Genomic DNA, 26,107 nt, shown 5'->3' on the forward strand with positions numbered 1-26,107 from the left:
CTGCTGATCACATGTAGACCCATGTGATTGCTATGTTGCTGTTGCGTGCCATATGGTGGTGTGTGTCACTACATCACTGTAGGGAGATTTGTAGATGTGCCCAATATGTTATGTTAGGAAGATGTTATGTCAGAGACAGCCTTTTTATAAAAGCAGAAACAATTGGGAAAATATTTTTATATCCTGCACTTGTAATCCAAATGTTGTTCTCGTTTGAAATAAAACGGTACAAGCTTCAACACGAGAGAGAAATTAGAATGAGCACAGAGGAGCTTTTCTAAATATTGAACATCATGATATTAAATATGGGGCCTCTCCAATATAAGTGGATACTAGATAGATCCGGAAGATGGTAATCTCTTTCTCCCACACCAACAAAGCTCTGGTTTTATCACTGCAGGGACTTTTTCTAAAGACGGATGTCATAGTTGCAAGGCTGCTCAGCGGCCTGTTCAGGACTGTATCTAGCCTCTGCTGGTGCCGTTGTTGGAATTGATGCAGTAATTGTCATGTGGTAATTTTGTTTCACGTGTCTCTTAAATTTATCACATGATGATTATTCTGTGTATGCATGTATCCATATATAATCAGGCTTCTTGAGGTTAGATAAAGTAATTAAATGGTATGCATTTGTGCTCCCCTCCCCCTAATTCTCCATGTTTACTGTTGGTAAGGAAATTTAAAATGTCTTCTTTTATTCCCAGCTATGGGTCTTTCCCTCTTCCCCTGCCATGGTCTGTAAACCAGGATAGGCATTTTTCAGTCCTGCATAGGTGGAAAATTTAAGGTAGGGTGTGTCATGGGTAAGAGTGCCAGAACATGGAGAGGCTGAACAAATACGATTTCAAAACTCCCAACATGTTTAGCTATAGAAAAGTTACTTTAGGTTATTCTTGAAAGGTTTTTGTGTGTCCTTCTGAGCTCTACTAGAGACTTCTGGAATTAGATCAGTAGAAAAAATTCCATTCACTTTAGTTGTCTCTGAATTGGGCCCATGGTAATTGAGATAGAATATCATTATATTCTTTGATTAACTCAGTAAAACTTGCCAAATACCACTATGTGATGTTTTTTCCTTGACAGGCAATGGATTGTTTCACAGCTATGCTGTCCAACCCAGGGAGCAGACAGAAAATGGCAGAAATTATTGGAAGCAAACTAAATATTTCCAAAAAAAAGGTATATTGAGAGAGTGACTACTGTGGTGTTTTATTGATAATCTTTAAAATAATTTAGTAAACAGAAGGTGAGGAATGGTTTGCAGTCTAAACCATAAAGTGAATATTAGTTGGAGAAATCCTTCTTAGAAAGATAGATGGTGTCAACTTGAATCTGCTGTGTTTTTGTACATAAATATCAATATAGCCTCACAAGTTAAACTAATTCACTTCTGAAATGCAGATTGACCTCAGTGGGTGGTAGATAAAATACAATGATAGCAGCACAGATTCCATAAGCAACACAGAGAAAAACTAGTACTTGCACACTGGGGAAAAAGACCACTGGAGAGGAGGAGGAGTAGAAGGTTCAAGTCTGTGAAGTATTTTGAGTGAAAGCATACAAACATGATCAAATGAGCTTGTCCCATTGAGACACCACAGAAAACATACAGGGAGTGTTCTTAGCATACCATAGCAAGCAAAACTATGTAATGGGAATAATGATGCTTTCGCTGCAGGCTGAGTACTACTGTCGTCTTCATAAACCAGAAATTGTAATAAGGGAGCAGGAAGTGTCTGTGGGAAGAGTGTGGCTGAAGCGGAAACAAAGCCAGGCACTTCTTGTACAAAGGTAGTCCACTTCTCCTATACCTTTTCCTCTCAAACGTGTTTTATGTGGGAAAAGAATGCATTGTGAGTTAGAGAGTAGAAGCAGCATGTTAAGATAAACTTATGTCATTTTAGGCAAGGGTTATAAATGTCTGATTTCATCTCACTTACTGTATCCTTGACAGTTAGCTTTACTTGCCTTCAGACCAAGATGTTTACATTGCATCTCTAAAAACCCAAGTATGGAATACATTTGTATCTTTGGAGTTGGAATAACTTGTAATCATTTTGGAGCTGGAAATGCTGTTTGGAAGAGATGGGACAGTGATAGGTGTGACTGATTTTGTGTAGATGGCTCTTGTTGGCGTAGATCAAGTGTTTTCAGGATGTGAGAAACCAGTTGTTCTTGTGGCATTAACTCTACTAAGCTGGCAGTGTGTGAAAAAAGAGAGGATACTTTTGAAAAACCTTGTTTTTTAAATTGTAAATAGAAAAAGATTGTGCTTGGTACATGCCTTAAAACTTTGTGCACCCCTTTCTCCCTGCCCCACACAGTTTCTTGTTTTAAAGTTGTAATTGAATTCAGAAAATTAGGGGATGGGGAGGCTGAGTAACTGAAATCAGAGTTGCTTGATGTGTGTTTCCCTGAATTGCTTTCCATGTTTCAATAGGGAGAAGCAGACCTTTGCTGCCACACGGCCGTCTTCAGTACTCATTGAGCAGCTTGCTGTGTGTGTTGACAAGGGAGAGCCTGTGCTGTTGGTGGGTGAAACAGGAACTGGCAAAACCTCAACTGTACAATATCTTGCTCGTGTCACAGGTAAAATTTTGGGCTAAAGTAACTCATACAGGGGTAATAGGAAGTTCATGAATGATAACTGCTATTTGTCTTTTACTTCAAGGGCACCATTTGAGGGTTATTAATATGAACCAACAGAGTGACACTGCAGATCTGCTTGGGGGGTGAGTCATTTGGTATTAATAAATACAAACTTCTAATCAACCCTGACTTAATTCTAAACAGAATTGTACTGTACTATAATTTTATGAAATTCAGATATGTACATGTGTGCAACCTAGAGGAAATTCAGTGCACAGGAGCCCTGCTATCATGACTAAAGTTTAGGAGCTTGTGCTTGTGCTTCTAAATGACTCCACTGGGCTCTATACACATACTTGTATATAAAGCATAATCCAGTTGTGGGGAAAAGTCAATAGTTAATGCAGAATGAGCAGTTATGAAATACTCAGTTCCCTTTGCTGACCACAGCAAGGATGGGTAGCCAGTTCCATTCATGTAACAATTTCTCATAAGGAGCATTATTACATGTGTATCCCTTCATCTTTGTTTGGATTAAGAAAATAAAACCTTCATTATAGAAAACCAGAATATATAGGGCTACATAACAACCTTGTTATGTGAGATTTGACAGATGACTGGAATTTTCCTTTTGGCCACATGGAAAGTAACCGGTTTCTCTCTTCCTCCTGTACAGCTACAAGCCAGTGGATAACAGACTGATATGGTTACCCTTACGGGAGTCATTTGAAGAACTTTTCTGTCAGACATTTTCCAGAAAGAAAAATCAAACTTTCTTGGGACACATCCAGACTTGCTACAGACAGAAACGTTGGCATGATTTACTCAAACTAATGCAGCATATTCACAAATCTGCCATTACTAAGGAAGCAAAAGAAAATGCATCTGGTAAGAATGTAGACTGCATCTGCTGTCAACTGTTGAAGAATGTAGAGGTGTGGCAGGCTATTTCCATGTTCACAGTTTCTTTGATTTACTTGCTTTTCTCCAGCTATGACAAATACTGTTTTTGTCCTTCTCTTGTCTATTCACAAGGCTGATCAAAGATCATTCTCCTAGTCCAGGATGTGGACTTCTCTTTATACACCCCATCAGTTGCTACTGTCACATCAAACATTAGGTGCTTGTCTTCACTTTCAAGGTCCTTAGCATCCAATCCCCACCCTTCACTGCTGAAATGTAAATTTCAGCCTCTGTTTCCTGCAAGTGAATTTTTCACACAATCACCTTCCTGTTTGGGAGCAGCTCTGTAAATATGGACAAAGCTATCGCAGAAAGCTTGATAAGAGCTAGTGTGCTGGTGCCCTGATACCACCGCCAATAATGCTGACTAATAATGGCTCGTAGTGCCCTCTTTGTCTGTCTGTCTCAGTGTATGTTGTCTCTTGTTTTATACTCAGATTATCAGATCTTTGGAAACTATTTTATTCTGTGCTTACATAACCTGGGTTGCTGAAGGGTCAGAGCTCTTTGGCACTACTGCAGTTCAGTTCATAATTGTAGTTCTCAATCAGTGTGAAGCAAACTTTTTTTCTTCGTTGCATACATTTTCTCACAGTGTAAAGAGGATGTTGGATTTGGGGATCTTTTTTTTAAGCTCATTTATATATTGGCAGACCCCAGAAGGCATAATAAAAAATAATAACAGAAGATATGCTTCCACAGATAATAGTATAAAACATCATGATACTGTTTTGAAACCCTCTTGCCTCAGGTAGCAACTTAATCAAAAAAATAAAAATCATACTGCAAGTAACAGTGTTGGAACTTCATAAAGATGTATGTTTGGTATAGCCAGTAACTTTAGAAGCATTTGTTTTTAATCTGATAATACCTGACAGAGAATGCCTTGCACTCAAAACTTGTCTAACTATCTGTACCATGTAGTTAGTCCAGTAAAAGATACCACCGTCTACAAAACTCCTTGGTCTTAGTCTCTACTGTCCCAAGACTGGGTTTGTAGAGTTCATCCTTTCTATTCACAACTTCCCTATGGTCTCACTGGATTGGTAAGTAGTCCAGTAATTTGTTATTGTAGGGAATGGTCAAGTTTTGAGGGAATGGCAAGTTGACTGGTATATCCTCTTTACTCTGCAGTACATTCTAAAACTCCTTTGAATTCATGGGATCTAAACACTAAAATTTGAATATTTGCCTTTTGCGTTTCATCCAAACTTGATCATGACTGCACTCTGTGGTCCAGCTTCACAAAATAAGTGGCAGCATTGTTTTTGCATTGTTCTGATGATACAAAATCTGATTTGTGTTTCTTGTAGGCTCACTACTAAAAGAGAAGTGGGATGAGTTTGGTCTTAAATTGAATCATGCCCATCAACAGATGAAAATGACAGAAAATGCTCTATTATTTGCTTTTGTAGAGGTATTTACATATTTTTGTTTTGCACTTGGAGGAAGTGTGGGAGGAAGATTTATTGTTCTATGATTATTTAACCAGTGTTATAAGACTTATGTCAGTAAACCTAATTATGTTCTTATGAAGTAAAACTTCAACCACAATGCTAATATGGAATTTGGTGCGTTTATTTTTTATAAGAGATGGGGATGGCAAAGGGTGCATAATAGAGAACTGGCTGATTGCTTCTAAAGAAACAGAGTGGTTGTATTTTAAGAGCTATTTATAGCTACTGCTTTGTCATCTTCTCTGGTACACAGGGTTAGAAATGCTCTGTTGAGAAAACTTGAGTGGTCTATATTGTTATCAAGGGATTGTAGTATTTTAAATACCAATACAGTGCTGCACTTGAACCATTCATAAAATTCTTTATAGAGACTAAAGCCTAAAAATACAAAACTAATTTCATTAGTGGTCCCCAGATTCCTTGTAATCTTACTAACTTGACAGTATTTATTCAAAGTCCATTTTATTTGTCTAGTACGCTGAAAAATAATTATGAACATTTCATATGGGTGTACAAAGTAGGAAGTTTAGTTATAGGAATGAATGTGCAAGACAAATCCGGTAACTTGAAATGTTTGTGTGTAAAAGGATTGCTACTAGAAACAAACAGTGTCTGATTTTATTTGGGCAGTAGTTGCTATCTGAGAGGAGGTGTGGCTGCCATCACTGAAGTGTACTGTGGCTTGCCATTCATGTAATTGGTCTGCAGATGACCAAATGGGGCATATTTTTGTAGGTGCTTGGTGTTGATACATCATCTATGGTAAAATAACTAATGTTAATTGGTCCTTTCTTAGGGCACTCTGGCACAAGCAGTAAAGAAAGGAGAGTGGATTTTACTGGATGAGATTAACTTGGCTGCAGCAGAAACTTTAGAATGCCTGAGTGGCTTACTGGAAGGATCATTTGGCTCACTGGTACTACTAGACAGAGGAGACACGGGTACTGTTATGGCACTTGTTTAAGATGTATATATGTGTCTAGCACAGCATGCTTCAGAAATGCATATGCAAGGCCAATTTAGGAATGCACGAGCGGCTTGGATTGTAGTTGCACCAGAGTGCTGGTAACACTTGGCTCTGTTTATCAGCCTTGGCTGTTAGCAAATAAATTGTCCTTGTCCAGGCCAAGATTGGGACTTGAGACTAGAAATCTTGAAGCTGCAGAGTTAAATCTGTAGTTTTGAGTGAGGTAACTGCCCACAGCTTTTGTTATTTTGATTTGCAGCGTTGGTGCCCTGACTACTTCATTAGAACCAGATAGTAGCAATGGCCAACTAGTGCGGAACTCAGCTGTCACTTCATTTAATACTGTTTTCATACCATTCTGCAGCTTCAGAAACCTCTGACTTGGCCATCCACTACTGAGAGTGAGTGAGTGATCATGAGCCTAGTAGTATACGTTTTATTTTTTTTAGCAAAATATCCTACAAGGAAACAAATTGGGTCAACTTGCACAGTACCGAGTTATTTTGATGCAACTCAAAGTGAATCATTCAATATTTTATAACACTGTCATTGTAGGAAAAGAAATGCAGTATCATAGCGCAGTGGTTCAGTGGAGGAACATAAAGTGTCTTGATTTAAACAAGAATATGTTGAGGCTTACATGGCTCTCTTCTGTATGAACAGAAGTTAAATTTCCCCTTTCTTTTAGAGCCCCTGGTGCGCCATGCTGATTTCCGTTTGTTTGCCTGCATGAATCCAGCTACTGATGTTGGGAAGCGAAATCTACCTCCAGGAATAAGAAACAGGTAGATAAAATTTCTACTTTCAAAACCGTTAAAAAGTCACTCTTTTGAATATGACTAATTTCATAAATCCACAAAACAGAGAAGCATTTGTCTTGTTGCAGCAGTGACATGCTCATGGAACATCAGGAGGACAGGTAAAATTCTGAGGCATGGGACCCGAAGAACTATTTTAGTAATAGTATACTATTATTGGGACTTGATCATTCCTTATGCTTCTGCTGTCAGCAGCTAGGAATACTGCTGCAAAAGTTGGCAGTTTTCCTTTTGGGCAATAATGATAGCCTGGTTTTTCCCTTCCTCTAGCACTACCTCTTGTTAAACTCGTATGTTGCTGAGGTCTAGAAAGAACTCTGCTTATTCATCTATACTTGAAAGGAAGGTAAATTTCCATGAAAGTGGATATGTGGTGTTGGGAATTTTGGGGCCAAAAGGATTGCCTGGGGGCAGGAAACTGGGAACTGAGCACTTTCTTTCACTGTTACCCATCAGCAAGTTCTGGACCTGCCATTTGTCTACATCATTTCTCTACTGACTGCCAGGAAATTTGTACAAAACGTTTACTAGTTTGAAAAGAGAGCAGGCATGATTCTACAATTCTGTAAAAGATGTCAGTATCTTTCCAAGGAGATCCGCTCATTGTGTGTAGTCAGACATCTGTTGTTATTAGTAGCAAAAACAAGATTTTGTTGCTGTAAGAAGGAAAATGAGCTACTAAAATGTCCAGCATACAGTGTAGTTGTACAGATGTAATGGGCAGAATATTTGTAACAGGGGGCCTTCGTGGGGCCAGTATACCAACAGCTCGCCCACCTGTTTTTGGGCCAACCGCCCGCCTTCTTGTTTGCCATGCCTTGTTATCTAATTAGGATGTTAATTAGGCGGGAGGTTGCCCATTTATTACCCCGATGCCAGGGGACGCCATCTGCGGCTCCATTCTTCCCCTACACCGCAGCCCAAGCCTCGCAGATGGCATCCATGGTTGTTAACATCACTGGCCCCAGAATCCTCCAGTCTGAACCCCAACTGGATCCCTTCACTCAGGTTACCTACTCTGCCTTCATTTTGGGCTACCTAGCTCCCTGAGCTGTTCCCCCTTGCAGGTGTGGTCCCCCCGGGACCTTTGGACACACAGGCCCTGGCCTCACCTCCAGGCCAGTCGGAACCCCAGGCCCTCGGCTCTGGACGTCCCTCACGGTGGGCCCCTGGCCCTTTTGACTCTTCCGGTCCTGGCCCCAGCATGGACCAGTCAGGGGATCCCAAGTCAGGCTTCTGAGTCTATCACTCCACTCTCTCTCCTGCGTCCGCCTTCTGAACCCTACTAGTGGGTAACCCACCCGGTTGTGGGAGCTGGGGTTATTACGGTGCCCTGACCCGCCTTTCACCGGGGGTGGTAACTGGTCTGGCATTTCCTGGGGGCTCCCGCGCCATGAGAGCCCCACCAGGCCATCCGCTCCCAGCAGGGTGCAGTTTTAGGTCATGCCCCGGACCAGGAGCCTTCAAACCATCCCCTACAGCTTCTGCCCTTACCTCTAGGATGTTCCAAGCAGCCTTGCAGCCAGGCAGTGTTACTGCCTGCCTGCCAGCAGTGAACTGCTCTGTTTATATAGGCAGCCAGGGATCTAAAATGGCCGCTCTAACTGCTTGGCTGGGCCCTTAAAGTGGCAGGCACAAACAGTGGCCTGCCACAGTATTGTTAGAAACTGTTACTGTGAATGGTAATTTATGAGACTAAAAGAACCCAGTTTGATTTGCAGATTCTGAGTTGCATTTCTGGACCAATAGAAATTCTGCTTTTATATTTGTTAATCACAAGTCATGTGGAGTCAATAAAATGACAGCATGAAATCCCATAATTGACACACATAGCTCAGAGGTAGTTTAGTTTAAGTACATAAATTTGCCTGCTTAGTTATCTTTGCATCTTGCCAAGGTAATTTTGTATTTTAAATGATTGCTCAGAGGAACTTTTTTTGAAATAGGTATGCTCCATGTTTTCTTAATCCTTAATTGTGTTACTCCCTCTTACAAGTTAGTAGATTTTGATGTTGACATGTGAGATAATGTTTGTTGCTTTTACAGGTTTGGAGTGGTATGTTCTATGCAAACTTTCTCAAGATGTCATGACATTTCAAAATGCACCTATCGTCAGAAGTTGAAATGTTAAAGCTTAATGGCTCAATTTTGTCTTAAAGGTTTACTGAACTTTATGTGGAAGAACTACAAAATGAAGTAGACTTACAGATTCTTATCACGGACTACTTGAGAGGCTTGAATGTGAGCAAAAATATTGTACAAGGAATTGTGAAGTAAGTTATTAGCCCCCTTTTTCTTCTTTTGGAAGTCTTGATAAAATAAGTCACAAAAGAGATTATTACCCTATTACTTTATTTTCTGTTCTTGTGCTAGTCTCTTCAGCTTTAGGTAGTCAAGGAAGAATGACACCTAACCTTGTTCTGTGGATGCTGAGTATTACCTTGTCTTGAAAGCAGGTTTCTCTTTCTGCCACCCCTGCAAATATCAAAAAGGAATTTCTAAGCATTATCACAATGAGCATCATCATTCTCTATTTAGAAGGCTAGGAAGTTGTTTTTTCAGAATATCTCTGTAGATCAAAAAATAGTTTCTGCACTTGCAACTTCTTTTTCCTTTAGATAAAGCAGATTGTTTTCAATGTGTGAAATTTAGGCATGCAGTTTTCAGTAAGACATGAAAAACTGCATCTGTCTAGTTGGCTTTGTTTGCTCCTAGAAATGTGTGGCAGGCCAAATTGCCCCTGAAATGCAAAATGTGATTTTAAGGTTCTTGATTTCTTGGGCTTCAGTGCTGGCTAGAGTAATCCATACCGGGGCGGGGGTTAGAAATTTGAAAGAAAGTCATGAATGATGAAATCCCATTGAAAGATATTTTGATGTCTGAAGCTACTAATTTTACAGTAACTGGGGTTTTTTGTTGTTGTTTTTTCTTTAGTTTCTATTTATCTGTGAGGAAGGAGGCACAAACAAAACTGGTGGATGGGACTGGCCGTAGACCACACTACAGCCTTCGCACACTTTGTAGGGCTTTAAGATTTGCAGCGTCAAATCCATGTAACAGCATTCAGCGTTCACTGTATGAGGTGACTGTCTTTGGGTTTGTTTCTAAGTGGGTGTTCACTACTTGAGTAGTTTATATTTGCAAAAGTCAACAAATGTCAAACAGAAATGGCTCTTTAAAATATATATAATTTTTTAGTTGATAATTGAAAATAATTGCTCTTTTTAGGGTTTTTGCTTGAGCTTCCTGACACAGCTTGACAGAATTTCTCACCCAGTAGTTCAGAAGCTAATTTGTCAACATATGGTCTCAGGCAACATCAAAAGCCTCCTTAAGCAGGTAGGTAATTCTAAATATCTTAGGCTAGTCTAATATTTGTTTTTTAAAGAGATTTTCTCCCTATGACAGTCAAATTCTAGCACTTCTCTATGATTCTAATACAGAAATAATTGTCTTTGTTACAAGTGAAAACCATTTGTATCATCTGTTATTTCTATAATGTCTTTCAGCCAATTCCAGAACCCAGAGGAGGAAGATTTATACAAATAGAAGGATACTGGATTTCTATGGGGGACAAAGAACCTACCATAGATGACACTTATGTACTAACGCCATCTGTTAAACTTAATCTGAAAGATATTGTCAGAGTTGTGTCTGCAGGGTATGTTTGTCTCTGTTTTTCCTTCAGAATACTAAATTAAAGAGAGAATTCAGTGCATGATGAGATTTGTTTACTTCATATTTTATTGTCACACCCAAACCATGCATCAAATGATAAGCAAGGGTGAAGTGGCTATAGTCATATCGCTACATTTGAAAACCAACTAAGTACTTAGGTACTTTATCATACATCTTGTTTTATTGAAAATACTAGCATGGAAACGTGTAGTTAACGTATTTAGTCATTTCCCCACTGCCACTTAATACCTGACCATTTGCTATCAGTCAACCATTTTTTATCACATAAACAAATTTAATTTTGCTTTGTTACATTTTTAAGTAACACAGTATTTATCAACGCTTAAAAATGGCGTGTCTTTTAGAGAGAGATAATGCTCCATGACATTGCCTGTACAAAGCCCTGCTTACAGGTATTGCATTCCTAAGTACAAGAATGATTGGTGACAAATAGTGAAAGCTGGTAGGTACATGCATGTCCTGGATTGTAGGTACATGCATGCCCGTCATCTTTATGAAGGCAGCAAGAACGTAAGTAGCTGGGTTATTTACCTGCTTAAAAGACATGAAACCAACCTCCTTTTCATTGTCTTTGAACACCCAAATTGCAATTCCTTGTTGCAGTGTGGTACGTTTTAAGAAGCAGTCTTCAAGGGGCTTATCAGTACCAATTCTGTCAAGCCTCTAATATCTTAATGAATGAAAAAGCAGCATGTGGTAATAGTTGGCATATGCAAAGAAAGATGTCTAATTTAATTTCCTAATTCTATTCTTGATCTCTTTTGCTGCCTCTGGGTGAGTCAATTAACAGAAGAGACGCATCAAGTTTCTGTCAGTCTGCTTGCTATCTCTTAATATCTCTTGGTTTATTATATGAAGCCCTGTGCAAATTCAGACAGTGCAAAAGGATGCTGTTTCCTTCTCATGTGCATATAGTATACACTGCTAAACCCATCTAAAATATTACTCTGAAACTATTATCTTGATTAACCCTTGAAGGACCCACCCATTGCTGATTCAAGGAGAGACCTCAGTTGGTAAGACCAGTTTAATTCGCTGGTTGGCTGCTGCTTGTGGGAACCACTGCGTGAGAATTAACAATCATGAGCATACTGATATCCAGGAATATATTGGCTGGTATAAATTAGACACTAATGGGAAGCTGATTTTTAAGGAAGTTATACATCAGACACTAATGGGAAGCTGATTTTTAAGGAAGGTAAATTATATCTTCCATTACGTGTGTCTCAAATTCTGTCCCTTTTGTTTTTTTTTCCTCCTTTCTTCCTGTAGTCTTTTCATAATCACATTTCCTACAGTGCAGACACGGGCATCCACACAATTACTTAAAATTCTGTTGCGAATGTCTCTTGTATTGCTTATCTTTACATGCGTATGTATTTTAAGGACTTCTTAGTGTTTCATTTGTTTTTCCATCCCTTGTTCCGTAGTCCACTGCACTGAGAGAAGGGAAGGGGGAAAAAAAGAAGGTTTAACAGTTTTACTGCACACTCATTGTGATCTAGCTCTTACACCAAGAGAAAAGATTGATTATCACTAAGATTCTCACTAAGATTGATTATTTGCTTTTAAATTAAATTAAATTCAATATTTAATCAGAATGTTTTCTGTTCCCTCAAAGGTGTCCTTATTGATGCAATGAGAAAAGGCTACTGGATTATCCTAGATGAGCTGAACTTGGCTCCCACAGATGTTCTGGAGGCACTGAACAGACTGTTGGATGATAATCGAGAGTTGTTTATAACAGAGACGCAAGAACTTGTCAAAGCACACCCTCGATTCATCCTGTTTGCTACACAGAATCCTCCAGGACTCTATGGGGGCAGGAAGGTTTGTTAGACTTTTTTTTTCTTTGAATTTTAGCTACACTGGGGGGAGAGTTTCTTCTGGTCAATCTTTACAGTGGAACCAAATAGCTTCAGTGTGGAAAAAAATGTTATTAAGTGCCATAGGGTAAGTGCCTAAATCTAGTGAAATAAAGGAGCGTATGATTGCCTGAGACCTGAAGCGCTGGACTGACTTGGGAAAGCTGGATTCTGTACTTGAGCCTAACAGTCACCTTTGTAATTTTGGGTAAAATAAGTTAAGGCCAGATCCAGATTGGTCAACAAGCTGCCGAAACAGCATTTATGTGGAACGTAGGTACCTAAAATACAAAAAGCAAGCCAGATCGTCTCTGTGACATGGCTACAAAAGCTCTTGGGCACTGTAAGAGCTTCTTCCATTTTGACCTAAATACATTCCTAGGTACCTAGGCTGTGGCCTGTGCACATGCTCAGAAGCAATACAGTTCAAGCAGTTAGGCACTTAAACTCCTGCCTAAACTCCGTTGTAATCCAAGGGAGCAGCTGGGAGGAGTCTGACATCCCTTTAAGTCTGCTACAGTAAGTGCCCACTCACAAAGGCATCATTTACTTCAATATACAGTGCAGCATCTGCAGTCACTCTCTATAAAATTGGATTGATGCTGATGGTGCTTACTTTTTGCATAATAGCTTAGTGGCTAGAGCACTTATGCAGGAATTGGAGGGCTATAAATCCTCTTTATGAATTCAGATGTCATCTTCTACTTCCCAGGAAAGTTCCCTATCTACCAAGCTGTAGAATCCCCTACGTAGGAGCACCCCTTCTCTTCTCTTGCTACTGGGCAGCTGAGTGCAAGACTCATGGGGCCAGACGAACAACAAGAAAGTGAAAGTTTGGGCTTGGGGCATATAGAAATCCTCCTCCCCAGCAGACGTTCTGGTCACTGCTGGCAGGTCTGTTTATATATTTTACAGTAATTAGTTATTTGTTTAAAAAAACAGAAAAATTTGAAGCAGTTGATAAATTTCTGCTTTCCCACCTCCACAGGGAAGCACCCTCATGACTAGGCCATAGTTTTTCTTACTTGCCCTCCTTCTGGCCCCATGAACTTCGCAGCCTGGTAGCCCACTTTGAGCAGGAGGGGTAGAGGGTGCCCTCATCTAGCTTACTCTGTAGCCTGGTCATTGGGATACTCTTAAGAGGTAGGAGATGTGGGGTTTAATTTTGTCAGACCTAGAATCTACACATCCTACTTCCTGGCTAAGTGCTCTAGCCCAGTGGTTCTCAAACTTTTTTTTTTTTTTTTTGCGGACCATTTGAAAGTTGCTGAGGGTCTTGGCGGACCACTTAAAACTTTTTTTTGGTCTACAAATCAAACCACACAACTCATATTTTAAAATCAGTAGTCTTACCTTACAAGTACAGATATTCTCGATTGTTCTGCAACCTTTCTGAGGACCACCTAAATGAAGCTCCACGGACCACAGTTTGAGAACCTCTGCTCTGGCCACCAAATTGTTTCTGCCAAAAATGGACACCACCACATCCATTGGGCACCCCCCTTCTATGTTCTTTGCATCACAAGATGATGGCAGCACTTTATGGGCAGCCCTGAGTCAGCTTCCTAACCTCTGGAAAAGGGTAGAGGTCATGCATGATTTTCTCCTAGTGTTTCCTGTTGTCTAGTTCTGTGCATTTCCCTGATCAGCACCTGGGTGCTCTTTTTCAATCTTTGAAGGTGTCAAAAGCTTTGTTGACCCTATAGGGAGCCTAGGTGCCTCACCCTCTTGATTTGGATCAGTTTTATGGAGCAGGATGCCTATATTTTGGGCATTTTAAAACCTAAGTGGAAGTGTCTACAAAGCCAAACTAGGTCTGTCTCTTAGGCCCCCCTCTACATGTGCATGTAAATGTGCAGTGGGATCTAACATGCAATTCACATGTACATGGCAGAAAGCGCAATTGTGGGATCAAGCATTAGCTCCCATTGTACCTTACTGCCAGTACAACGAGGAGCCTGATCTTAACTCAGCTTAAAAATGCAGGCATGGGCAAGAAGCAAGTTCCTGTGTCTTGGAGCCCCATGTACCCTTGGGGTAGAGGGATTGCCCCACATGGTGATCCTCCTACCCCAGGAGTTTTTTGCAAGGCATGCTGTGGGCACCCAGCATCTGCAGCTGTGGGACTCTAGGTCCCAGCAGCTGCAGACTCTGGGTCCTGGCAGCACCATGCAGCTGCTGGGGCTGTGTCCCCTCAGCAGTTGCTGGACAATCCTGGCTGGGCACCCCTGCAGCTGGAAGCCCTGTCAGTACTTTGCATGTGTAGTTGGTCTCAAGGTAATTGCACAGTTAACCTGTGCGATACCTATAACATGTAGAGGGGGCCTTAGTCTTTCCGAACTTTGAATTTCCCCATTTGTAAAATGGAGATAACAAAACTTTTTCCTACTTCAATATATCCTCACACCGTGTATTGGCTTTGATACGGTGCCCAGATACTAAGTTTATAAACACATCTATGTAAACAAAGTGGACATATGCTCTAAAGCAGTGGCTCTTGATCATTTTTAGACATAGTATACTCTTCATTATACTCAAGGCATCCCTCTATAATTTTTTTGTTAATTGAGTGGCACCCCATTTAAAAATGTATTTTTTTGCAGTGTTTACCTCTGCAGTGGGGGTAAGGGAACTACAAGGCAGGGAAGAGCCTGAGCCAGCAGTTTTCTGCTTATCTCCTCACTCTGGGGCACCCTTCAGAGAATCTTGTGGCATACCCAGGTGCCTCAACACCCTGGTTGAGAATCACTGCTCTGGAAAAAGAGGTCTAGACTTCCAGACTGAGCAGAAGGGATATGGGTTGTAGCTGTATTGATCTATAGGCAAAAGGAATCGGAACTCGTGGCAGAGGTGATATCTAGTTGGTCTAATAACAGATATTTGCAAAAAACCGAATTATTTATTTGCAACCTTTCGAGCACATTCACCATTCTTCAGTCATAGGAGAATGTAAAGATTGTAAAATTTCTCCTAGGTGGAAATGAAAGTTCATATTTCATAGGAGAGCAGAAGGTGTCATAAGATCTCCTGGTTGGAATAGGTTGAATTTTCATTTCTATCTAGGAGAAATTTTACAACCTTTGCATTCTCCTATGCCTGAAGACAGGTTGTGTGTGCCTGTAAGCTTTCAAATAAATAATATTTTGTAAATATCTAGTTAGACTGGGTAGAAGGAATTTTTCTGAGATAGATTTGTATGTTGCTTCCTCAACAAAAATATATGCAATTTTTGGTTGGTTTTTAATTAAAAGAAAAAAGAAGGGGGGCCGGGGAAAGTGATATCCTTATATGATCTCAAATTAAAAATCTTGGGTTCTTTGACTGATGAGAACATCAGGGTTGTAGATGACTGCAACTGGCTTTTCCATGTAAATGATGTGAACTACAGTCACATTCTGTAAACAGCATATATATACTTTGCTGTGTTGGAGCCCATATACGTTGAAATTTCGTTGACCCTGAATGGTTGATTATCCCAGAATACTGAAAAATAGACTGCTGGGACTATTGATGTCCTTTTCAGAAGTTGAATCATTATCCGAACTGTTCCCTATTTCTCCAAGAATTAACCATCACACCACCAGACAGTCCAGCTTCCTTTGGCATTATGGGCTAGATGTATTTTACAACATATTAAAGAGAGAGAGCACACTTCAGAAATACCATTCTCTGATTTACATTTTAGGTGTTGTCTAGAGCCTTCAGGAATCGTTTTGTGGAGCTTCATTTTGATGAACTTCCAAGTGGTGAACTGGAAACCATCCTGCATAAGCGATGCAGTCTGCCACCTTCTTACTGCAGTAAACTTGTCAAAGTCATGCTAGATCTGCAGGTAGAGAAACTTTTTTTTTTTAAACAGAAAAGGCCATATAAATGTTGTTCGTATCTGTAAATAAAAGGAACCAAGAGCTCTTCAATAGGAAAATGTCACCGACACAAATATTCTAAATAATAACATGATCCCTGGGGAAGAATACTGCAGATAGATGATTTAAAGCTATAGATAATAGGGGAAGTAATAGCTGCTGTTTTGAGGCATTGGGAGTGTTTTCTTGGGTGGTATCTTGCTGCTGTCTCTTGCTGCTTGGGGTCTTTGTGTTTAGTTTGTGTGCTGTGTTTGGAATACAGTAAGACTGAAAACTCTAAACAGCTGAGTTTTTTAGTGAGAAACCTAAATCTTTCTTTTTATTCCAGTTAATAAATAAGAAGTGACACTCAGGTGGGGCGTATGAATCTACTAAGTTCTGATTATGGTGATTTGTTAGGAAGTGTAGTATCATATTGACAGCTTTTTAGGGATTTTGCTTTTTAAGTATTTGGTTTCTGAAAAATGTATGATCTTGTCCTGTCTCTTCTGGTAGTCTTATCGCAGAGGGTCAACAGTGTTTGCTGGGAAGTATGGCTACATTACTCTTCGGGACTTGTTTCGTTGGGCTGAAAGATACAGAATGGCAGAACAGACGGAGAAGGATTATGACTGGCTTCAACATCTGGCAAATGATGGTGTGTCTCTGTTCTTGATGGTACCACTGCTGTTTTTAGGAAATATCTATAACTTCTTTTTCCCGATCCCTGTTTTTGCCCCCAGTTACTTGAGCAGTAATATTTCACTTTAAAAAGAGAAAGTGACCATACTGATTTTTCTTGTCTTATTTACAGGTTTTATGCTTCTGGCAGGCAGAGTCAGGAAACAGGAGGAGGCAGATGTTATTCAAAGCGTTCTTGAAAAACATTTTAAGAAGAAATTGTATCCCTACTCTCTCTTCTCAGAGGAAAATGTTAGGAAGCTATTAGGTGAGTTTTCAAAAAGAACTAAATCAGGAACTTTACATGCATGATCAGAGCTAATAATTTGTTCTGTGTTGTGCAGCTAAATCATCTACACAGCTGTCTCTGGGTAGGGAGTTTGGCCATATTGTCTGGACTCAAGGGATGAGGAGACTTGCAGTTCTGGTGGGGCGAGCCCTGGAGTTTGGTGAACCAGTTCTTCTGGTGGGAGAAACTGGGTAACCTGTTTTTATTATTATGTTCATGAATTGTTCTATATGTTTTTGCTACAGATAATTACCAGATTTACCCAAATCCAAGACAGTTTTGAATGTAAGGTAACTCTTGCCTCTGCACTCCACTCCCCCAGTAACTAGATTATAGGCATGGAAAATTTATAAATTTGTTCTCATTTTCCATAGGTAGAACCTAATTTTAGAGGATAGTCTTGCCCTCCACTACTGCAGGCAGACAAGCAGCAGCCAGGGGAACAGGTGACAAGGGAATGAAGTAGTCTGGCTCCTGCCCTTTGCCACCTCCCCCTCACCCCCAACTTGCTCCCCTGGTGCCTGCATCCCGTGTGCCTGCTCTCCCTCCCGCCTACACAGTGCCTGTACTCCCTGGCATCTGCCCCGCATGCCACCACCCCTTACTGCTCTTGCTGTTTACTGTCCTATCACAGTTTTGCCTGCTGCTCTGAGGCCCCGTCAGCACAGAACAGGGAGCACAGACCTCGTGCTGCTTCCAGCACTTGCCCAAGCACTCAGCAGTGGCAGTAGCTTCTCTGGGACCAGAGCTGCCACACTGGAACCACTGTTGCCTGGTTGGGCAGGGTCGGAAGGAAGCATGTGCTCCTTGCCCCGGGCTGGAATTTGTGACCCCAGCCACAGCTGGAGCTTCAATGGGAAGGTGGGGAGCAGAGGCTAGGGGGTGGTAGTGGGAAGGGGTGTGTGCCTTGACTTGGACCCTGGGTTCTGGGTCAGAATAGATGTTGCAGCTGCTGCCACCCCCTCCCCAACCCCCCCATACTTGAATCTAAGACCAAGGGTATTTTTCCCCCATTGAATAAATACAGAAACTACATGCGTAGCTTCAGCTGACTCCATTCCTTTCTTTTTGTGTTACAGATGTGGTAAAACTACTGTTTGCCAGATATTTGCAGCATTAGCAAATCAGAAGTTATACTCTGTGAACTGCCACTTGCATATGGAAACGTCAGACTTCCTGGGGGGACTACGGCCGGTCAGGCAGAGGTCAGATGACAAGGTCTGTCTCATAACAAGGGATTCTTGCTATCACTCAGCTCTAGCATCATTGAGGGAGCAGGAACTGACAAATGGGTTTTGAGATTCCTTTCTATCTCCATTGCCTAGGAGGAACCTGGCAATTCTAGGCTCTTTGAATGGCAGGATGGACCTCTTGTATTGGCAATGAGGGAAGATGGCTTTTTCCTCCTTGATGAGATTTCTTTAGCGGATGATTCTGTCTTGGAGAGACTTAACAGGTATGTATGGTAAAAATGTGCTGCTTGGATATGGCTGCTCTTTGCAGACATGAAATGGACAAATCTAGCTTCCTTCAGATGTTTTTAATTGTTTAGCTTATTAACTCCCTTCTCTTCTCTTAGTTGTTCAGGTTCTGATGAAATAAAAATGAGTCATAGTAACTCAGTGGTTCACTGGAGAGTAAATGCTGTGACTGATGCCTTGTTAATTGCTGTAACTGTAGAAATCCTGTACTTCTTTACAACTTTTTCGTGTTTGAGAGGCTACTGGCAGGAGGGGTTGACAGGGAATGGGTTTGATAGACCTATGGAAAGGAGAAAATGGGCATTTACTGCAGTTAAGTCACTACTGAGGCAATACTGGAAAAACTTTAAATATTCTGAAACAGAAATAGAAATGTGCAGATTGGTTCAAGTTTTGTGGAAATGGTTTGTATTTTGGTATTGTTTCTGTCCTGAGATATTTTGCAGTCATAGATATTTCTATACTTGACTTCTGCTCAAACTATAACAGTCACCTTCTACTGAGGGACAAGAGGGTCCATTTCTGTAAACGGATGATGTCTTCAGAGAATATAGTTAAACTCAGTTCAGTTGAAACAATATGCAGTGGTACAATAGAGCAAGAATGGAAAATAGAATAATTTGCATAACATAAGTAAAATCTGCAATGAAGCCTGTAGGTAGCACTATAGCTTTTTATGTTTAAGTAAAGTTGATGAAAGCTGTACTTTCTCTAAGCTTCTGTAATAGAATATTTTCAGTGAGAAAAACACTGCAATGCATTCTTGGAAAGTGACACAAATTGTCAAGAACCAGGGAAAGAACTGGTTATTATGTGTAAAACTGTTACAACTTATTCTGTATGTTAGTGTTTGATTACTACATTACTGTCCATCTTATTACCTGATCTCTTGAGATGATTGGCAGTTAGAAATCCTGAAGGCAGTGGAGAAAGTATTTCATGCCAGTTCTTTCAGGGTTCTCCATGTCTTTGCAAATGGTTATTTCTTCAAGTTTATGCAGGCTTTCATTACAAAGTTAGTTTGAGCTTTCCATACTTACATATTCATAAATGTCTTCAGGAATGATAAAGAGAATGTATAATTCACCTTTTATAGAAAACCATTTTATTGAAACCACTCCACATGGTTTTTTATGTAAGGCAAGAGAATTTCTGAATTGCCAGTTGTGGGGTTAAAATAAAACAAGTATATTTGAATATCATGTTTTTAAAAATTTCTCCTTAGTGTTCTTGAAGCTGAAAAGACATTGGTGCTTGCTGAGAAAGGTAGTCAAGAAGACGAGGATAATGAAGTGGAGTTACTGGTTGCAGGAAAGAAATTTCGTATCCTGGCAACAATGAATCCAGGTGGTGACTTTGGGAAAAAAGAGGTAACTGCTGAGGCTGCTTGAAATCTAATATACATTCTGAACATGTTAATTCATAGAATCATACAGATGTAGGGCCGGAAGGGACCTGTAGAGGTCACCTAGTCTAGCTTGCTGCTTGAGGCAGATCCAAACCATCCCATAGAAACCATAATATAAACTCTGCATAAGACTACCCTCAGTCCTGATACATCATAGACCAGTGGTCAGCAACTAGTGGATCTTGATCCACCGGTAGATCTCGGAGCCTCTTGGGGTCGATCTGAGGCTGGGGTGGGGGCTGAGTGCCCACATGCATGCATGCATGCATGCATGCATGCACCCCAGCCCAGCATGTCAGTCCATGGGGGAGGGAAGGGGGCGGAGGCTAGATCAAGGCCCCTGTTGTGAGGGACAGTGCCACAGAGGCAGGAGCAGGGGTAAGTTGACTGGGGCTGGGTGGGACTTACCTTCTGGGGAGGTGTCACCAAATAATTTTTTCTCCCTCTGCCTCAATCTGCCCCCCTGCCCTTCTCTCCCCGCAGACTTACCTGCTGGGCAGGGGGGTGGAGGGGAGGTGGCAGTGGCCTACAGTAGATCTTGGGTTGCTTTTAAATGATAATCTCCTACTTAAAAAGGTTGGAGACCACTGACATAGACCTAACACCCTAACCTGTCACAGGTAAAGTAGGGGAACCACAGCAGCCAGTGTTCTGGTTCTAGATACTTTCCCTCTTTTTAGCAGCCCTTCAGGTTTTTTTAAGACTGCTACCATGTCCCCTGTTAGCCTTTTCCACAAGCTGAACATGCCTAGCTCCTTCTGCTGCTTCTTGTAAGACTTGCCTTCCAAAACCTTGATCATCTTTGTTGCTCACCTCTGAATCTTCTCCATGTCCTTTTTAAAATGTGGAGCCCAGACTTGCACGCAGTTTTCTAGGTGAGGTTTGACCAGAGCTGAGTAGAGAGGTACTATCATCTCCCTTGTCTTACACCCTAATGCTTCTATTGATGCAGCCCAAAACTGCATTTGCCCTTTGTGCAGCTGCATCACACTGCAGACTCATATTAAGTCTGCGGTCTTCTAAGACTGCCAAGTTCCTCTCTCTAGTGCTGCCATTCAGCCAGGTGTCACCCATTTTTTAGTTGTGTTTTTGATTATTCTTCCCGCCGTGTAGCACCTTGCATTTATCCACATTGAACTTCATACTGTTAGCTCTAGCTCAACTTTCCAATCTGGCGAGAGCCTTCTGAATTATGCTGTCACCCTCCAACATTTTTTGCAGTCTTTTCCCATTTTTGTCTGCAAACTTGCTCAAGAAACTTTCTATGCCAACATCCAAATAGTTGATAAACATTGCTTAGTGTAAAAATTTAGTGCCATATAAACACAGTGAAACTGTGTTGTTATATGTATGTAATATACATTTGTTAGAAGTTCATACTGGAGTGGTTCATATTGGAGTCTGCTTAAGGCTCTGAAAAAAACCTCGGCTATCTTTTATGTTTCATCACTTGTAAGTACTATCATCTTAATAATGTATGTGAATGCTGAGCACAATGATAATAGGGAAAAACTCAAACATTAAATCACATGAGCAGATATAATCTGAAAAATACTGCAACGATGACTTGTAACTCTTAGGAAAAAATATAGCCCCCATCCAATGCTTATTATAAGATGTATGTGGAGTAGTGTAAAATTGATAGGACAGATGATACTTCAAACAAACTGACAACAGAAGTTGTCACATTGGGTTCGTCATTAAAAAAAAAAAAATCTGGACAAGCATTCCAGTAAGACAGTTGGTTCTTATTAATTTAAAACTATAGTTCTCAAATAACCAATTAAGTTATCCAAAAGCTGTCTTTAAAGCTCCCTAAGGAAAGTCAGGTCTCTAGACTAATTTTTGTTTACTCCCAAAGAAAGGGGAGTATTCAATAAAGAAAAGTCGGTCATTTTGAATGTGCTAACAAATCCACCAGAAGGACCTGTGTTAAACCATCAATGCAGAGGCAATTCTCCTTTAATTCATTTTAATCCAGCCTGAAGAAGAGAGGAGTTAAGAGAGTTTCAGGTCAATCCTGGATGTAGATGGAAGTCTCCTTTTCCAAGAGCAAGGGGTCTGCTGACTTGCATGGCTCTTGTTTGATATGCTTCATCTCCAAGGTTTTGCTAGCTAACTCAACTCAGTTTCTTCTTTCAGTCTTTTAGAAATAGCAGCTGCTTGTTTCTTTTGAGCACACAATAGAAGATCCTAAAACCTGCATTTTCTCATTCTAATGTTAGTTATAAACACCCTTGGTAGCAGTAAGTTATTTTGAAAAGGGATTAGGTTATTGTTGTAATGATTCATGAGCTCCAGATCTATTAACCTATAAATGTTTAATTTCACCTGTAGGTAACATATGTTTGTAGTAGCCATAATGAAAATTGATTGGCTATACATTTGTTTGTTTGCAGCTTTCTCCTGCACTGCGAAACAGATTTACAGAGATATGGTGTCCACAGAGCAACAGTCGTGATGATTTAATACAGATCGTAAAGCACAATCTTCAACCAGGACTTTCTCTGCATAGAATAAACCAGCAAAGTAAGAATAAATGGGTGGGTGGGTGCTGGGATGGGGAGGTGGGGTATGATTCAAACACCAAGCCTGGATATTGATGTAGTTTTGCCAAGGATTCATGTTATGATATCCCTAATTTCCATAAATGTGTATCTGCAGACTGACTTCATGATAGGCATTGGCCTCTGTTCTTCCTTTCATAAATGTCACTTTCATATGACTGATGAGAAGTTGATAGCAAAGCAATGTCAAGCTCTCCTTTCCTAGCAGCTGAACAGTGCCCGTCTCATTAAAAGCTTACTTTGTTTTCCATGTAATTGAGGGTCCAAATCCATAATTTATATTTCTTGCACTGGCAACAGCTAAATGCATTACTTGAATTGCTGTAAATATTAACTGGTCTGCAGTGCAGCCTGTAATGTTAGAGGTAGTGGGTTCCTCCTTCCTCCATTGCCCTGGAAAGTAGACAGGATAACCGGTTCCATCCATAGTTTCCTCATTCAGCTGTTTCTCCCTGTGCTGTTTCAGTTTGATTACTGCCTCACTCAAATACACAGCAAGGGAGGTGACTTCCATGGCCATCCAGTGAATGATAAAGGCAAGGTTGGGAGGTGAGCCTCCTGCAGGCATATGCTTTGCTGTAGTCTTAAGCCTTTTTTTTTAACACCTGCACTTATTGACAGAAAACTGGGTAGTCTGCTTAGACACTGGTGCCACTTCCTTGAGATGAGTTGAAACTAGCTCTTCAGCTTCACTGAAGGGGGAAGAAGGTTCACTCATGGTGGCAGAAGCTCTCTCAAATGTTGCAGGAGAGAAACACTTGTGATGCCTTGACAGACAAAAAGCAGCCGTTATACTACAAAGAGAAGCTCATCTTTGTGAAAAGCCAGCTCACTCCACAGGAGCCTCAAGAAACTAATGAAGAAGAGTCCCCAGATTTCCATACAGTAAAAGGATCTGGATGGCAGATGCCCTTTACTTGGTTATACAGCATTTGATTGGCTCAAGGAGTCACTCCTGCCTGCTACATCTTACCCTCTGTTATCCAAACATTTAATCTTGACGGGCCTTTAACCTCTGTTATCGAAACCTTGAAGGAGCTTTCAGGGGCTTGGTTTACTTCCATGTCTTCTGATTCTTAACTCTGGAGGTCAGCAGCCCACAGAGCAAATTCAGCTTGTGGTGTCTTTGCATTTGCCCTGCAGAGTCATGGCTTCGGTGGCATGCAGCAGTGGGGGCTCTGCCCACATTCCACCACACAGCAGTTGAGTGCTGAGTGTCTTGGAGGAGGAGCTGCCCCTATGTTGTGCTGCAGTCAGTTGCCTGGGAGCTTTGGCAGAAGGGAAACTCCCTGCATCCTGCCTTAGTTGGTCATCATGGGCTCTAGAAAAGAGGGGTGCCTCTGCACTATGCTACTCTGCAGCTGGGTAGCAGTGGTGGAGGCATCCAGGTCCTAGTGCATGCCCACCTACCTCAGATCCAAGCTGGGTCATTGCATCCCCCTACTCCAGGCCTCCAGTGCTATCTCTTCCCTTGAGTTTTCATGGCTGTCCCAGGGCATCACAGCTCCAAAGGAGGGACAGGTGAGAGCTTGACTGCCAGGCCCCATTAGGAAGTTGTTGGGAAGCTTGATAATTTTTACTGAGGCATTCATGGGGGGATTTTAAGAATTCTTTCTCAGTCCAACTAATCCTGGACACAGCATAAGATTTAAGGGGTAAAGGATTATTTTTTTTAGGAATGGGAGTAATTATTTCTTTTGTTGTCTAAAAGTAAACTCAAGCCTTTCTTCTCATCCTCTAAACAGGGGACCACAGGTTTAGGACTGCCATTGGGACTGTCCTCTGTTCATGCTTTCCTTGTTAGGAATGTTATTTCTCTGTCTCTTGGGTAACTTTAAACTTGGATGGAAAGACATTTTCAATTCCTGAATCTTCTTAAGCTTCTAAGGCTAGCTTCACTTTCCCTGCATTTGTCAGGATGGCCTTTTTGTCACTGGAAACTGATTTTCATCCCTAAGTGACCAGATTTATGAAGGAATTTACTTCATATTCTTTGAAAACTCAGAAAAGAAGGAATTAGTTATTTTTGGCTTTGCTTTATGAAAACCATTTCATAACCTCAGATGTAAAATGGCATCCTTCATATTCACTTGCTAGTCATGGATCAGATTAGTTTCAGCTGGTTTCTGGGTGTTCTGCTCAAAAGATAATAACAAATGCTAAGAATAAATAAATGAATAAAAGTTTGATAGGTCAGAGATTCATTAATAGAATTGAAGGCAAGAAAAGACCCTGCTGATCATGAAATCTGACCCCTGCAATGCAACACAAGCCATAAAGCCTCCCTGCAAAATTCTTCATTAAAGCCATAATTCTCTTTGAACTTGAATCTTTTAAAGTAGGTGAAGTTCTTCAATTCAGTTAGAAAATTTCTTTCTGCAGATAGACTAGTCCAATAATACTGCATAATAAATTACAATGATAATGACAGTATCAGTTGTCTTGCATGTTAAAAACCACTTTTCTCTGAATAATGAATTCAGTCATCGGTTTTCAACGTAAAATTGTGAATACTCTCAAAGAAAATTATTGCCTTGTTTTATTGAAGAGACAGTGATCCCTGGAACTAAATGGTTGGAGATGTTTCCTCTGGCATCTCTAAACTAATAAATAGTAGATGCCAGAGAGGGTATTGAATAGGAGACTGATCACTCCTTGAGCAGTGGTTTTCAACCTGTGGTCCACAGACTGTCTCTAAGGGGGTCTGTGAAAGATGACTACGATAAATCAAAAATGTGTGAATACCCACACTTAGAATTTAGAGGGGTCCACACCTCCATTTAAAATTTTAAAATGAAAAAAGTTGAAAACCACTGCTATAGGGATATCCAGTTATATGCTCTCCTTGTATAGTATCCACTTCTGCTGCTATCAGAAACAGGGTACTGGGCTAGATGGACCATTGTTCTGACCCAGTATAGCACTTAAAGACATCAGAAATTAAAGAGACTTAAGAACGATCTCCCTTGTATCATTCATATAATGCATATAATCATTGCAGTGGTGGAGTGGGGGTTGATGGACATTTTTAAAGTATGCTTTGTTGAGAAATATAAATGTTTGTTTTTCCTCCTTAAAAGCACTGTCGCTCAATACAAATATTTTAAAAAGTTCAAAGATTTTATATTTTTTCTTTACATTATGAAAATCCCTATTCTTGTTCTACAGCAAAGTCTGGGAGGTGACCTATAACATCTAGTTGACAATTGCACAATTTTTTTTATGTTTTTAGAGGCAGACATAGCTGAGCTCATGATGGACTTCATTGAATGGCTGACTAACCAAGAATTTGGCCGCCAGTTTATTCTCAGTGTACGCGATGTCTTATCATGGGTTAATTTCATGAATGTCATGGTAGAAGATGGAGTGTCAGAATTGTCTGAGGAGTACATTTTTGACATTTCTCCAGTGACATCTTTTGTCCATGCTGCATGCTTGGTGTATATTGATGCCATTGGTTCAGGTAGGTCTTCAGTAT

The 26,107-nt window shown here is 40.7% G+C and overlaps 1 protein-coding gene across 1 annotated transcript in view; it reads left to right on the forward strand.

The window, feature by feature from the left end:
• Positions 1-26,107, forward strand: part of MDN1 (midasin AAA ATPase 1) — a 143,472-nt gene that overhangs the window by 21,723 nt on the left and 95,642 nt on the right. The window contains 24 exon segments of the mRNA XM_014518200.2: positions 1,084-1,179; positions 1,679-1,791; positions 2,441-2,589; positions 2,672-2,732; positions 3,266-3,477; positions 4,866-4,969; positions 5,806-5,950; positions 6,665-6,761; positions 8,954-9,067; positions 9,729-9,876; positions 10,023-10,133; positions 10,304-10,455; positions 11,472-11,609; positions 11,651-11,691; positions 12,115-12,323; positions 16,044-16,190; positions 16,720-16,861; positions 17,018-17,152; positions 17,229-17,364; positions 18,253-18,391; positions 18,499-18,629; positions 19,880-20,024; positions 22,462-22,591; positions 25,862-26,092. Coding sequence (XP_014373686.1) covers positions 1,084-1,179; positions 1,679-1,791; positions 2,441-2,589; positions 2,672-2,732; positions 3,266-3,477; positions 4,866-4,969; positions 5,806-5,950; positions 6,665-6,761; positions 8,954-9,067; positions 9,729-9,876; positions 10,023-10,133; positions 10,304-10,455; positions 11,472-11,609; positions 11,651-11,691; positions 12,115-12,323; positions 16,044-16,190; positions 16,720-16,861; positions 17,018-17,152; positions 17,229-17,364; positions 18,253-18,391; positions 18,499-18,629; positions 19,880-20,024; positions 22,462-22,591; positions 25,862-26,092 — 3,226 coding nt within the window.

The sequence above is a fragment of the Alligator sinensis genome, unplaced genomic scaffold (genome assembly GCF_000455745.1).
Source record: "Alligator sinensis unplaced genomic scaffold, ASM45574v1 scaffold357_1, whole genome shotgun sequence".
Classification (NCBI taxonomy): domain Eukaryota; kingdom Metazoa; phylum Chordata; order Crocodylia; family Alligatoridae; genus Alligator; species Alligator sinensis.